Raw genomic sequence first — 15,405 nt, 5'->3', positions numbered from 1 at the left:
TTTCAGCAGTGTGACTGGTTCATGCAAGTGGTTCACAGATATCTATGAAGAAGTTTAGTAAGTACAGTCCTGACAGCTAGATAAGGTGGTAGTACCTAAACAAGTATGTCTTTGAGCACAATTGGTTGTGTACGTGAATGCCAGATTCTGCCATTTTTCAAACTTTGTTTTTCGCCTTGGTAGTTAATGCAAGACTAAGTCTCACCCCAGGTACTGTGGCACCAGAGATGGAGAGGTATGTATCAGTACTTACAGCTGTCCTCCTCCTCCATGAAAATACTGATCACGTAACAGGCATACACAAATCCAATAAGCTGTATGAAAGAAGAGGAAAAGCAATCATTAGAACACATTGAACACTTATCAAGCTTTTAGTACAATGTTATATAAAAACAGGTACCACAGCTAAATTTAAAAATTATTTGCTTCCATTTCCTGTACTTATATGTAAATTTCAGTGTAAGTGGTCACAAACAGCTAAATTAGAGACTTTCTCTCTTTTGCTCGTGTTGCATTATATTTTAAAATCTTTTCCCATTCCCACTGAGATCAGTAGTGATGAATACTACTGTTGAGTAATACTGGTGGAAAACACTTGGACCTTTGATGTTCAGCTATTGCTTACATTCCTTTGTTTGTTCAGTACCTCTGTTCTCACATGACTTTGTCCACATGAACGTGGGCCCTCTAAGCACCTAATTTATGTATTAAAAAGATAAAATATTTGTTGACTGCTACAGAATTAAATCACGGTAAAGTTTGTATGGATACCACAAGAGATGTCTTTTTGTGTTGCGTAAAGTGTCCCAGTGAAGAACTGTTTGGCAAAAGTTTAATTTGATATGTGAATTGTCATGATGTAGCTGAACAGTAAAGCTGGGTTATGATTCATCAGCATCAGGAAACACCTTATCACAAGGGCCTAACAGTAAATCACATTAACCATGCAAGAAATGAACAAACTCATTTCCCCAAATGACACCACCAGCAAAATCATGCCATTATTTTAACAGCAGCTTCCACAAAAACATCCTCCTCAACCCGGATCTGTGTCACTTGTGGCATCATGAGGAAGGGATTAAGGTCTTTAGGGTCAGAGAACAGAAACTGTGCTTCTTTGCTTTCCATATAGACAAAATATTTTCTTATGACCACCACCAAGGAAGAAGAAAATCCCACTGGGCAAGGAAACCTATTAAACTGCACTGCCCAGACATGCCCATGCTTGAGAAAATATTGTTTGTGTAGTTGTACACAATTTGTGCTATCTGAAAGCCTTGAAAAGACTGCTCATGAGAGATTTCTAAAATAACCCGGGGATTAGTTTTAAGAAAACTCCTTTTTCTCTGGTCCATTCAAAAAATCTAATTAAAATAGTTCTTCTAAGGGTGTTACGGATCAACCATCTGAGAAAGAGGTAATTTAATAGTATCTAGACAGGTATAAGCTCCTTCAGAGGCACAGAAATCACTCCAGCCTGCTTTCTGGTTGGGCTGCACGAGGAGCTTTACAAGCAGCTCCAAGAGCCTCTCTGCAGACAAAAAGCTTGTCCACACAAGGGAATTCGGGGAAGTTAAGATGAATTAACTAGAGCTGTGAAATCAATGCACGTAAGATAAAGTACATTAAATCCCTGTGTGGCCTTTCCCATTCTGAAATAAAGTGGCCTTAGTTCACTGTAGCTTAATCCTCCTCCAAGGGATTAATCTTCCCCACGGAGAATTAAGCTACAGTATGCTAAAGCTGAGTTACTTGTGAATGAGAGCTGTCGCAGCGCTGCGGCACAGACCTGTCAGAGCTTCCTCTCCAGGGCATTCACCTAGCTGGTGCTTCAGGAAAGCGAGTTTAATCCAACTCTCCTCTCGCTCTAAGCAGACCGCAGTATCGGCAGCTTCGCTGGCTTTTTTGTGGGTTCAGTTTACTGGGGCGGTCAGCATTGCCACAGCCTCTATCAGGTGGACACCACTTCGTTGTACTGATGCTCGGAGCCGGCTACAGGCAAACCAGCTCTGGAGGAGATGCTCACTGGAGATGGCTAGGGGCAAGCTGTGCCCGAGCTACCGAGCCCTGCTGTGCCTGGCGTCATGGTGCCTGCAGCTGGGTGGTACCTAGAGCCACGGCAGAGCTGGCTGGCTCAGTGTGATCCCGCGTTTACCTTCTGAAGACTGTGCGCCTGGGTAAGAGGAGTCCAGCCTCCCGCTGTTAATGAAAATGGGATCTTGTGGTTCTGCTGCCCTGCACCTCCAGGACTAGCACGGGCTTACAGACTCCTCGACAGATTAAGCACATTTTTTTCCCTAAACTTCACAGTTTAGACTGCCTTTCAGGCATGACAACTGAAGCAACATGATATAAAGGCTTCCAAGGGATCAAAAAAACAACCGTAGCTGAGGTATATTGCTTGTGCCACCTGAACGTTACATATAGATGAAATAATTCTTGCATTAGTACCAGACAAATACCAGAAAACAGGTGGCTTTTCACGAGGGAGTGTCACCTGTTTATTTACCGTATTTCCTGTTCACCATTTGTGTTGTGTAATTTGACTGTGTAAGCCACTTGGGTTTGTTTCTTTTCCCTAAACGTGACTGAAATATTTTGAAGAGGAGAAATGCTGAGTAAATAATGAACATGATAAAAAAGAATTGTAGTGCAGCTTGTGGGTTGAAAGTTTGAGAAGGAAGATCAAATGTTTAGAATTATTTACTGTTTTCCAATCATGTATTTCTTTCTTTTTTCTTCTTATTAGTATTCTGTATTAAATTAAGTTTACTTTTATAAATGCAATTCCTTCTTTATATGTATATGTGTACTCCATATCCATGCATATTATATAAAACATCCATCTGAGAGGGCTTCCAGCAAATTTCTCACACATGTCTAAGGTGCTGGGCAGGTGGATAAAGCACAGAAAGAGACTTCCACTCTAATGTGTAATAAACCACAAAGAAGAAAGCAACAGGGAAAAATACTCTAAGAGGTCTTCCCTCCAAAAAGTATGGGACATGGCAAGCCTGATTGTTTTATCAGTCCTAACAGCTTACATCTTGCTCTTTCAGTAGATCTTCTTAAAGTAAATCTTTTCCCCACTCTCTCTTCAGTGTTTGAAACACACTTTTTCTAATCTATGACCTTCTTGCAAAATCAGCAGCCTCTCCCTGTTTCTCAGTATTTCTTTACATTTCTTAGCATTAGTAGATAAATAGTCTTCAGTCAAATAGAAATTGCGGCCAACTGTTGTGTTTATGGCATATACTTGTTTAAAATATACCATTTCCCCCCATCTGTTTAGTTATTAATACCAGAAGAAATAAAAAAGTATATTTACCCTCTCTCAATTTCATGGCCTTTTTTTAGCAAAAAGAAAGACCAGGTCTCTAATCATGCCAGGAGATATCATAACCTACCATGTTCCAAGGATATCTTTCTGTAATTAAATGGCAGAATGCACATTTCTGAAAGAATAAAGCAACAAAGAGGAAAAAGAGCCTTTTAGCATCAACTGTTCAGGTATTGCTGTTCAGAGGCAGACAGCAGTGTTTGGCTTGTAACTAACATACTAGTAATTATAGTTGGATAACTCATACCTACAGTACAATTAACATGAAGTGATAAAGTGGGAATCTACCCTTCTACAGATGAGACCTGTTTCCAGATCCTTAAACAGTTACAGCCACCACAGTGTGAATATTTTTATAAATGAATTAATTAAAGTCTCTTCTTTTGCTTTATTGATGGACACACTAATAAAATATTTATTCCAACAAATTACTTTTGCTATCTTGATTAACCCAGCTGCTGTTTAATTAATAATGTTATGCTCATGTGAACCTATCTAGCCATCATGTTAATTGCCAATTTGCTGTTAGCTGACTGATGTCTACTGCCCAGTTTCTTGATATTGGAAATGTTGGCTATTGGCCTGGCACCAAGTGATAGACTTAAATGTGTGTTCCCTGATAACAACAGAAAATGTGATGAAAATGAGCTGGAAGATACTTAATTTGCTCATCTGAGGCTTCAGTAATCATTTGAAGGGACCAATGAAGTGCTTGGAATAGGATGTCCAAAGCATCAAAGGTCACTAACACCTCAAAGTATAAATGGGAGCCTCTGGCTTGATCCAGAGAGCAATCTAGATGGCAAGGTGGACTTGTCTTGAAAATGTTGAGTTTCAAGGCATGGAAACCTTCTGGGATTTCTGCACTGTACAGGGGACTCCCTGTCTTGCCTGCACAGCCCAGTCTAGTCAACTGTCTCAGAAGGCACTTGTTGTCCTGGTTTTAGCTGGGATAGCACTAATTGGCTTCCTACTAGCTGCTATAGTGCTATGCTTTTGAGTTGGGTATGAGAAGAATGTTGATGACACTGATGTTTTCAGTTGTTGGTAAGTAATGTTTAGTCTGAAGTCAAGGATTTTTCATCTTCTGATGCCCAGCCAGCGAGAAGGCTGGAGGGGCACAAGAAGTTGGCACAGGACACAGCCAGGGCAGCTGACCCAAAGTGGCTAATGGGATATTCCATACCATGTGATGTCACATCTAGTATATAAACTGGGGCGAGTGGGGTTGGGGGGATCGCTACTTGGGGACTAACTGGGTGTCAGTTGGCAGGTGGTGAGCAAGTGCACTGTGCATCATTTGTGTATTCCAATCCTTTTATTATTGCTGTTGTCATTTTATTAGTGTTATCATTATCATTATTAGTTTCTTCTTTTCTGTTCTATTAAACTGTTCTTATCTCAACCCATGAGTTTTACTTCTTTTCCTGATTTTCTCCCCCATCCCACTGGGTCGGGGGGGAGTGAGTGAGCATCTGAGTGGTGCTTAGTTGCTGGCTGGGGTTAAACCATGACACTTGTCAGTGCTATTCTGCAGAAAATCAAGTGGGAAACTGTGTGAAGAGGCTGTTGTCCCCCGCTTTCATCCAGTTACGCAGCAGTTAGGATACACAACTTGCTCCGGAGACAATAAGCAATACATAAAATACTCAGACATTCCATGGAATCACAGAATGGTTTGGGCTGGAAGGGACCTTTAAAGATCATGTAGTCCAACCCCCCTGCCTTGGGCAGGTACATCTTTCACTACATCAGGTTGCTCAAAGCCCAGTCCAACCTAACTTTGAACACTTCCAGGGACGGGGCATCCACAAGATCTCTGGGCAACCTATGCCAGTATTTTACCACCCTCATCATAAAAAATTTCTTCCTTATGTCCAGTCGAAATCTATCCTCTTTCAATTTAAAACTGTTGCCCCTTGTCCTCTCACTACAGACCACGGTAAAAAGCCTCTCTCTGCCTTTCTTATAAGATCCCTCCATATATTGAAAGGCCACAATAAGGTTTCCCGGGAGCTAAATAACCCCAATACTTTCAATCCTCCGATCATCTTCATGGCCCTCCTCTGGGCCTCCTCAAACAGATCCGTATCTTCCTTGTGCTGGGGACCCCAGAGCTGGATGCAGTACTCTAGGTGGGGTCTTACGAGAGTGGAGTAGAGGGGGAGAATCACATTGACCTTCTGGCTGTGCTTCTTGTGATGCAGCCCAGGAGACAGTTGGCTTTTTTGGGCTGCAAGCACACCTCGCTGGCTCATGTCCAGCTTTTCATCCACCAGGATCCCCAGGTCCTTCTCTGCAGGGCTGCTCTCAATCCATTCATGCCCCAGTCTGTACTGAAATTAAGGATTGCCCTGACCCAGGTGCAAGATCTTGCACTTGGCCTTGTTGAACTTCATAAGGTTTGCACAGGCCCACTCCTTGAACCTGCCAAGGTGCCGCTGGCTGGTATCTCCTCCCTCTAGTGTATCAACTGCATCACTCAGCTTGATGTCATCAGCAAACTTTCTGGAGGTACACTCAATCCCGTTATGTCATTAATGAAGATATGAAATAGCATTGGTCCCAATATGGACCCTTGGGGGACACCACTTGTTACTGGTTTCCATTTGGACATTGAACCATAACTGTTCGGACATGGCCATCCAGTATTTTCAGAACCACCAGTATTTTCATACCAAAACCCTTATTTCTTCAATGACTAGCTGATAAATGTTGCTCACATTCTCCAAATTATAGTGATGAGCAGGCTCAGGCTGTGGGAAGCAATTGTCACCTAGGCTAAGTTAGCAGAGACTTCAGTGTGGAGTGCACAAAGGCATTTCTTATTAGTGGAACTTGGGTACATTTATATGATGCTATTATCAAGGCTTTTGATGCATAATTTATTTTCTGCTGATAGCCTTAGGTAGAAATGAAGTAGTAGTCTCTGTTATTTTTCTCCTGCGCAGGCAGTATATTCTCTAGAGAACCTAAATGCTTCAGTCTAACTAAAATCTCTAGGCTTAAGCTATGGACACCTGCATGAAATATAAATGCCTAGTTTAATAGAATTGAAATTAGATTATATAATTGTCCATCATTAAACTGTAAGAAACTATGAAAACATGTAAGAAATAAAAACCTAATCATCTGAGCAAATATATGCTGTGACATATAATTGCTTTAATAAATGAATATTGCTAGAATATATCCTATTAAAAATAAGAACCAAACTGAGTGTAAAATATATATTTACTTGCAAATTAATGTATTTTAATAGTTACCAGTTATTGTGGATTAACCTTTCCTTAGGAAAACAAGGACAAATACAAAATAAAATTAGAAGTGATTATTTAAATCAAGGCTATTGTCTGGAGACTGAAATATTTTTGATTAAAATTGATGATTTAGATAATTTTGATTTAAATCTTTCTGTTTGTTTTTTGTCGTCATCTGCTGTGGCCTTTAAATACACTCACACAGTATGTGATTACTTTCCTATCTATCTGCTTCATGTACTGCAGTTCCACTGGTCAAAGGAGATATGTGAGTGTATGCCGGCTATCTAAGATTACATGAAGCAGTGCCCTTGGCTATCAGGTTAATCTTCAAGATCAGGTGTACAATAGGACACTTATCACTGCTAAGCTACTATGCAGAGTTTTGTAGAGACATTATAACAACAAAATAGGACCATCCAAATAAACTAAATAAATGTTCAGTAGTCCTGGCTCCCAGAGGATGTATGCAATGTTATAGATAAACTAGATTTGGAAGATTTCTCCAATCAAAAAGATAAGACAACTGTGCTTCACATCCTTCCTTGTACACACCTAGTCCACCCAGATTGTCATCTCACTGAATATGGCTTTTTTTTAACTTCTTTTTTGCTCATGACAGCTGAAGAACATTATTTCCCATCTATCTCTGTGGTGCTTCAAAACTGTAATTTGGTAAACACAAGTCCTGTTTTCTGCAACTTACTTCACTATTACCCAATTTCCAACAAAGACTGAGGAAGTATGAAAGGAGAAGAAACTTTTAAAATTTATTTTTTTTTGTATAAAAAGGGTGTAGGATACAAAGCTTGACAAGATGTCTTTAAATTTAACTTATAAAACTGTGTAGCAAAAGTGAATTTACTGAGTAAAAACATAAAAATGCATTAAATTACAAAACATCCTGACTATTACTATCTCCTGACTAGCATTTTCAGGAGACCTAACAAATTCTGAGGAAAGGGTGAAATGTGAGTAGTTCATCTTCTTAGCAACCTACTTGCCACTAACATTTTTAATACTCTGCAAAGAGGACTGTAAACCCCTTTTCTTCCATTAAAGACTAGAAAAGCATTAAATCAGAATGGGAGATACATAAGAGAAACAGGATATTATCTCAGGATCTGTGCGTATACACGAGTCATCAAGATAGAAATATGACTAAGATTATCAGGCACAAAGAATTAATAACTGCACATATTTCAAGACAATGACAAAGGAACCAGGATCAAGAGTAACAGTAGTATATAGTTGTGGTATAATAATAACCATTCACTATAACTGCATGATTATATACTATATACTAATGTATATAATTATCTAATTATATGACTGTATATAATTATCTGCTATAACTGCTTGATTATATATATTTTATTAGAAAGATACTGTAAAACTATGTAGTTATAGACAATTTCAAAACTGAATGCAGTTTTTTGAATTAAAGAAGAGACAGGCTCAAAGGTATGTTCTCATTTTCTAGAACTAAATGATGAAATGCACAACATTTTACAGAGGTAGCAGTAGGAGCCCCAACCTTAAAGTACTTAGAAATCTAAAACCATAAAAGCAGACAAACTGGGAAAATGTCCAGAAAACAGCAGAATATGGTAGCAGCAACACCTGAAGTACACTGCGTTGTCTAAGTATTTTTTTTTTTTTCTTTCTTTCATCTTCTTAAAATCTATTGGATTTGACTTCAGTAAAATTCAGGCTTTAGGGGCATTGTCTAACCAATTTCATCAGCATGACCCAGAGCCGGTCTGGGCCAACTGTGTCGTTTACAGCAGTAGTGGAGGGGTCCCAGAGGCTGCAACTCTGGTAGGCTTTAAAATGTGTTATGGACTCTAAAAGTGGGTGATAGGAGCTTATGAGTACTTTTGCTTTATATTGATCAGGGAGAAACAAGTGAGCAGAGATAATAAAATAAATGCCCATTCTTAAAATACATAGAGGTTGCTGTTGGCTAATATTGCAGGAAATAATTCCTCTTGAAAGCCATCTACCTAGCATGGGGAGGGGAGAGCAGCATGCTGGAAAAGACTATATGAGTTAGCTAACCTGCTTTTTGAAGTCCCACCCTGTATCCACAGTTCTCAAATCCTGGTTTTCACAGTGTCCCTTTGTCTTTAAATTAAAAATTGTATTTGACAACCTAATTTTCCCAGGCCAAGATCAGAACCATTTTTGTCTACACTTGGTCTGGGAATTTATTTCTCCAGCAGCAGAAACATATAATTACCCCTTTTGCCCAGTTGCCCAAAAGGACTTTACCGCTTAAGAGGGAAGACTGGTGTGTGATGTTGCCAAGGTGTGTCCCAGCTTTGTCAGAGTTGACAAAAACAAGCGAGAACATCGTATGTTCTCTCACCCTCTCCCTCTTTAGCTTGGTTATAGCTTATTCTCTCCCCTTTGTTTTTGCTGCAAGACCTTTAGAAAAAATATTGTATGTTCTGAGAACAGAAAGATGGTGGATTTGGAACAAACTCTGTAATCCAGACTCCTGTATAATTTTGTAGGTCACAGAATTTCATCTAGATACTCTGGTAGCCTAATGATAATGTTGTCAGAGCATCCCTCACAGACTAGGTTGTGGTACTGGTGCTCCAGATGAGTTATGTCCACAGAAGGGATCTGGGAACCATTGTACTTCACTCGCACAAAAGAAAGAAATAAATTCCAATCGTTAATCCTTATTTATTTGTTTGTCTATCATGTGATAGATAGATCAGTTTTATATTTTGAATGAAATGAAAGTCTCAATATGTAAAAACACTGAACACAGTATTTAAACATGACTGGCTGGAATACAGTGTTTTCTCTTGCAATATATTAATTCCTTGTTAATGGTTCAACTGACTACAGTGAAAGTCAATAGTGTAAAGTAAAGCCAACCTCAAAACTTGAAAGTTAAAGAACAAAATGATGGAAAGTGAAAGGGATGAGGGTGGTAAGAAGGAAAAGGGAGAGAAAGGAGATCTACATCTGGGTAGGTCCTTAACAAAATCACCAGAAAAGGACTGGATAAACAAGCAAGACTTTCACTAGATCTAGTTTTTCTCCAGTAGTAAAGAAAATAAAAGTTCTCCTAAGAATGGTGTCAAAGTTCTCATATTTAGGTTAACGACTAATTAGCTTGTCAGCTGAATAACAAGGAGTGAGAAAACTCTTTACATCTAATTTTACAATAAGCAAACAGAAAGATGACCTTCCTTCATTTCTGAAAACCTGACTTTGTGTTATTTGTTTTTATATTTTCTAAATAACTACTTTTATTTGCTTTTGCCTTAACTTGTCAGTGTTAAGGATAATTTCAGAGCTACTTGCAAATGACACAATATTTCACATCTTTTGATATAGCAAAGAGATTCAGGTTTGATGGTGTCTTGTAACCCAAAGTGTTTCTTCAAGGTATGTGTCAGGTAATGAATTCACCTCTGCCAAGTTGCACATACCACTTTGGAAGCTGGTAACGAAATCAGAAGAAAGGATGAAAGAAATGTCTGCCAGTTACCAGAGCCAATGTAAATCTCTTTGGCATGTGACAAGGTACTTGGGAAGGTTTCTGAATCCCAGGGAAGCCAATTATGCTCGCAGGGAGTACCAATGTAAACTCCTTTCAGAACAGCAGAATATTGCAAATCTTGGCCATTTTTTATGCTAATACTCCTTTTAAAATTCTTCCACTGGTTATACTGCAATTATGAAAGATGTCCTCTGTTGATAGAATGCCAAAAGATATTTTTTCCCTCCTTATTAGATGAGAAGGCACATAATGAGAGTATTATTTCCACTTTCTTGTGGCAATAGACACAGAGAATGCATTTTAATTCCAACAATGCATTGCAATCTGTAAGAATTACTTATTTTCTACTGAATCATTTCTTTCCCTTCATGCACAATGTAAATAACACATGTATGAAACTGTTATATCACTGTGAGGCAGTAGCCATTTAAAGACAGACAAACTGTGGCACAGAAACAAAAATAACTAGTTCAAGATTTCAGTGGGGTGACAGTGAATGTAAGAATAGAATTATTACAGTCTGATTCCCACTATTCTCTAATCACTTTTATAGATACTTCTTAAATACCTACGTAATAAGAGCTAAGATTGAACACATTATTATTCAAGCTCCTGTTAATCCATAAACAGGGCTTGAAAATTGTATGAAAAAACATGCTAAGCTTTCACTAACAACAATTATGCCAGAACATACCTCAGGGAAAAATAGAACAACAAAAAGCAACCCACAGATAAAACCTAAGCCGTCATATTAACTCATGTTAGGAAATGTTATAGGATCTGATGAAGATCATATAACAAAGTAAGATCTAATCTCTACCTATACCAGGTTGCTCATGTTAGCCCCCCTAGTGGAACCCTCAGAGAGTATTTTCAGGGGTGGTAGGCACAGAAATGCACCTCAGAAGTAAGCTCCGAAGTCTGAAAGACATGTACCAGCTTAGACTTGGCACTAATTAAATCACAGGGAAAAAAAAAGGCTTGAATAATAACCAAAACACGGTTAAAATTCACAAGAGTGTAGAAATTCATATAAGGCAGCATTGATGAGCTGTGCACTGATGAGCACTGATTGTCTGAAAACTTTTCTTATAATCTAGTCTGCAGGGGGAGCTGGAAAAGCAGCATATAGTATTTCTCTCTGTGGATCTCAATTCCAAATTATTTTTGGACATTTCATAGTTCAATTTTTTTTTTTTCTATTAATATTTTGTTCAATACAGACAAGGAAAATCACAAAAAAAAAAAAAAATAATTGATTTTTTTTCTTGGATGTGTAAATATATACTGGAAATTCTTAAAATGTTATCCTCCTTAGAGGACCACAGATGATGTTTGTCTATTCTTGGCAAAGAAAGTTTACCTCCATCTTTAAGAAGGTAAGAAAAGACAGAACAGGCAAACAGATGATGGGTTTTGATTCTTGAAAATGAAAAATGAAACAAATCACTTCTATGTCCACCAGACTTTGATATTGTTTTGCCTTTTTGTGTGTGTTCATTGAAATACTACAGTGATGAACAATAGTATATCACAGATAGAAGTGGCAAAAATAAGAAACTCCTTCTTGATTCATCACTTTGTTTTTCCTAATCAATTTCCACCTAACAGGATATTTAGCAGATGATCTACGACATGTGTGCTTTCACTTGTGGATGAATGTGCCGTATTCAAACTACAGAACAAATGACTTGATTTTGAGCCACAGTTGAGCTGGTTTTGCTCTTTGGAAGGAACAATACTATAATCAGAAATGTGGCTGTATTTATATGTTTGGCAGGTAACATAGCAGACTCTTCACTCAGCTGTAACATCTAAAACTGTGCAACACAAAGAACTCAAAACCAGCAATGCAGGTTGTTTTGAAAAATCCTTGTTTGATAGTTGGTTTTCTTTTATGGATATCCTTCCCACTGTATTTCTTCTTACTATGGATAACATTGTTTAATTCCTTCAAGCTGCTACCTGAATGTGCAGATGAACATACATAGACACACAGACACAGACACACACACATACACATCATTAGAATGCTTTGTGGAGTGGTCTGCTGCGATATGTGAGAAACAAGACTACCATAAAAGCAGCAATGTTATCAGTTTGCTCAGGTATTCCCAGTTAAACTGTGTGCTAAAAGGCTTTTATGCTGGATTCCCACTGGGCAGAAAAGCTATCAAGAATTGCAATGAAGCTTCGCATTCTATCAATGCCTATTGAATTTCAGAAGCTGCTTCTCCAGTCATATCTGACCCACTGTGATCTCTTATACCACATCTCCCTAGCACAGTTTATTTGCTTGCAGTATACGATTCCTGTATGTATGTTGTGGCTTCTTGTCCTATTCACTTCTGTTTCTTACCAACAGCTTTCACTTGACACTGCATCCCACTGCTCCCTTTACCTTCATCTGGGTGTGATTCTGCAGCCCAAAGCCAAGGGTGCACCCAAAAATCAATAATTCTTTTCCAAGGAGCCTAAGCTCAGCCTGTAATGAGTCAGCATGCAAATACAGAAGCTACAGTGGAGGCATTTTAGAAAGGACTTTGTCTCCCACTGTCAGTACAAAACCACCATAAGCATCCCTACGTGGCTGGTGAGGATGCCCCCACGTGCTGGGTGTATGGGTGGCAACAAATGTATTGCCCCAGAGCCAGCTGTGAGGGTGTTTTAGCAAATGGGAGACAGATTTTGCCCTAACTCCTACCTTGAGGTTACTGCTACAAAGAAATGCAAATGCAGCAAGAGAGTCTGCACCTGGTGAATAAGCAATCGCAAAAGGAGCCAAAGCAGAATTCGCTGCACTGAGAATATGTCTTGACCAGAGACAGGTATTAACTGTGTCTTTGGAGTCCTTGACCTCTGGCTCCTCTAGACTGAGCTTTTGGCTACAGCATGTAGAGTTTCTTTCCAGAAAACAAGCTCAGATTTAAAGAAATGTAGGACATAGGTGATGGTGCTTATTCAGGTCTTGTTCTGACATGAAGATAGACTCTGAATTACGCAGCCTGAAGGAGAGGAAGTCAAGCAGAGAAAATGCTAGCCCACTTCTCCTCCTCCTTCTTGCATCCAGAGCTGGCACAGATCTTTGCCAAGAAATGTCCCCCCTGTACATGGGCGACACCGGGACCTCAGGAGTATGTCCTTAGTCCTTGGAAGAAACCTTAATATACATCGGGGAGGTTGAAGGCATCACCAAAACAGGCAGCTTTGGGGCTTTTGGAGTACATTTCTAGCATTCCTCTGCTTCCATTGGACTGGCTGTTTGCTTGAACCCTCCTCCTTCGCTTCGTTGCAGGTACAAATAAGTTTAAGCCTACTAAACCATGTGGTGCTGCACAGACTAGCTGAATAAATATCTGGGAGGTTAAACTTTATGGCACTCTTTCCCCTGCTATTACAATTCCCTTATATTGTGAACAGAAGTAGAGCTAGCTCATTTAAAGGCAGCTCAGATAGGTCTATTTTATGGACAACTCTCACAGTTCTTTGAAATGTTAACTTTTACAAAAGCCAATTTTCATCAAAAAGAAAATAAACGAGAGGCAGTCTGGCTCCTGCAATAAGCAAATTGGCACAAACTGTAATTATTCAATATGAGGACATGGGGACATATATGACAGAATGGTGAAGAATGAAAGATGATAGAAGGGGAAAGCCATGTCCCATGTTAAAGCCCTTTGGGGATAAGTGATCAAAGTGATATAGAGCGCTTGCACCTGCAAAAATTTGTTGACCAGATCCTTAACCACAGCTTCTCAAGAATTACATGCTGTCATGGAACAAAAAAGGTTCATCTCTTAATCGAATCGAATCGAATCAAATCGAATAGAATAGAATAGAATAGAATAATTTCAGTTGGAAGGGACCTAAACCAATCATCTAGTCCAACTGCCTGACCACTTCAGGGCTGACCAGAAGCTAAAACATCTTGTTAAGGGCATTGCCCAAATGCCTCTTAAACATTGACAGGCTTGGAGCAGTGACCACCTCTCGAGGAAGCCTGTTCCAGTGTTTGACCACCCTCTAGGTTAAGAAAGGCTTCCTAATGTCCAGTCTAAACCTCCCCTGGCACACCTTTGAACCATTCCCACATGTCCTGTCCCTGGATAGAAGGGAGAAGAGCTCAGCACTTCTTTGTCCACTGCCCCTCCTCAGGAAGCTGTAGAGAGCAATGAGGTCGCCCCTCAGCCTCCTTTTCTCCAAACTAGACAAGGCCAAAGTCCTTAGCCACTCCTCATAGGACATTCCTTCCAGCCCTTCCACTAGCTTTGTTGCCCTCCTCTGGATGCATTCAAGGGTCTTAATATCCCTCCTAAATTGTGGGGCCCAGAACTGCACACAGTACTCAAGGTGAGGATGCACCAATGCTGAATACAGCAGGATGATCACCTCTTTTGACTGGCTGGTTATACTGTGTTTGATGCATCCTAGGATGTGGTTTGCCCTCTTGGCTGTCACCCCGCACCCCCAAAGTATAAGGATATATAAATGGTGTTATGAGTAGATCAGTGTTCACAATGGGGGAAGTTATGTATAGTGCCCTATATAGAATCATGCTCAGCCCTATGCATTTCAAGTATTCATGAATGATTGGGAAATAGGGTTAGGAACACAATCAAGTTTGGTGACAATGCCAAACAAAAGTCCACTGAAATGTTGCAGATAGATCTCATGATATTAAGTGACTAGGTGATAAAATTAGAGCTGAAATTCAATGTCAATAAATGCAAAGTAATGCACATAAGGGAAACCAACCGTAACTACACATATACAGTAATAGGCTCTAAATTTGTTATTACCTCTTGGAAAACTTGTGAATAGTTCATTATAAACATCAGCTCAGGCTCAGCAGCAGTCAGAAAGGAGAATCAAATAGTAGAAGAGCAATAGAAATCAAAGTAGAATACATCATTATGCCACTGTACAAATTCCTTGTGTCCTGCATCCTCAGTACTATGCACAGGTCTTTCTCCTCATCTCCAAAAGGAAGTAGTTGAATCAGAACAAGTATAGAGAAATGTGTCAAAGGTAATCAAAGATACAGGTGGCTTTAGAATAAGGAGAGATTAAACAAATTCACCATTGGAAAGGAGACAACTGATGACAGAATTATAGAAAAAAAAAAGAATGGCTTGGAAAAGAATAAAAAAATAATTAATCCCACTTTTCACTATATAAGAACAATGGAAAATCAAACAAATTATCAGATCACAGGCTAAGGGGTTGCCTTTCATCACAGACTGAAGGAAGGACATTTTCCACACAAATCAGTATTAAAC

The 15,405-nt window shown here is 39.3% G+C and overlaps 1 protein-coding gene across 2 annotated transcripts in view; it reads right to left on the bottom strand.

Moving 5' to 3' along the window:
* NKAIN3 (sodium/potassium transporting ATPase interacting 3) overlaps positions 1-15,405 on the bottom strand; it is a 381,873-nt gene that overhangs the window by 23,465 nt on the left and 343,003 nt on the right. For both annotated transcript variants that reach the window (XM_049818905.1, XM_049818912.1), the window contains exon 5: positions 254-314. In XM_049818905.1, coding sequence (XP_049674862.1) covers positions 254-314 — 61 coding nt within the window. The remainder of the gene's footprint in view (positions 1-253; positions 315-15,405) is intronic.

This window comes from Accipiter gentilis, chromosome 2 (assembly GCF_929443795.1).
Source record: "Accipiter gentilis chromosome 2, bAccGen1.1, whole genome shotgun sequence".
Lineage (NCBI taxonomy): Eukaryota > Metazoa > Chordata > Aves > Accipitriformes > Accipitridae > Astur > Astur gentilis.
The sequence above is the reverse complement of the archived record's forward strand: the minus strand, read 5'-3'. Positions and strand labels throughout refer to the sequence as shown.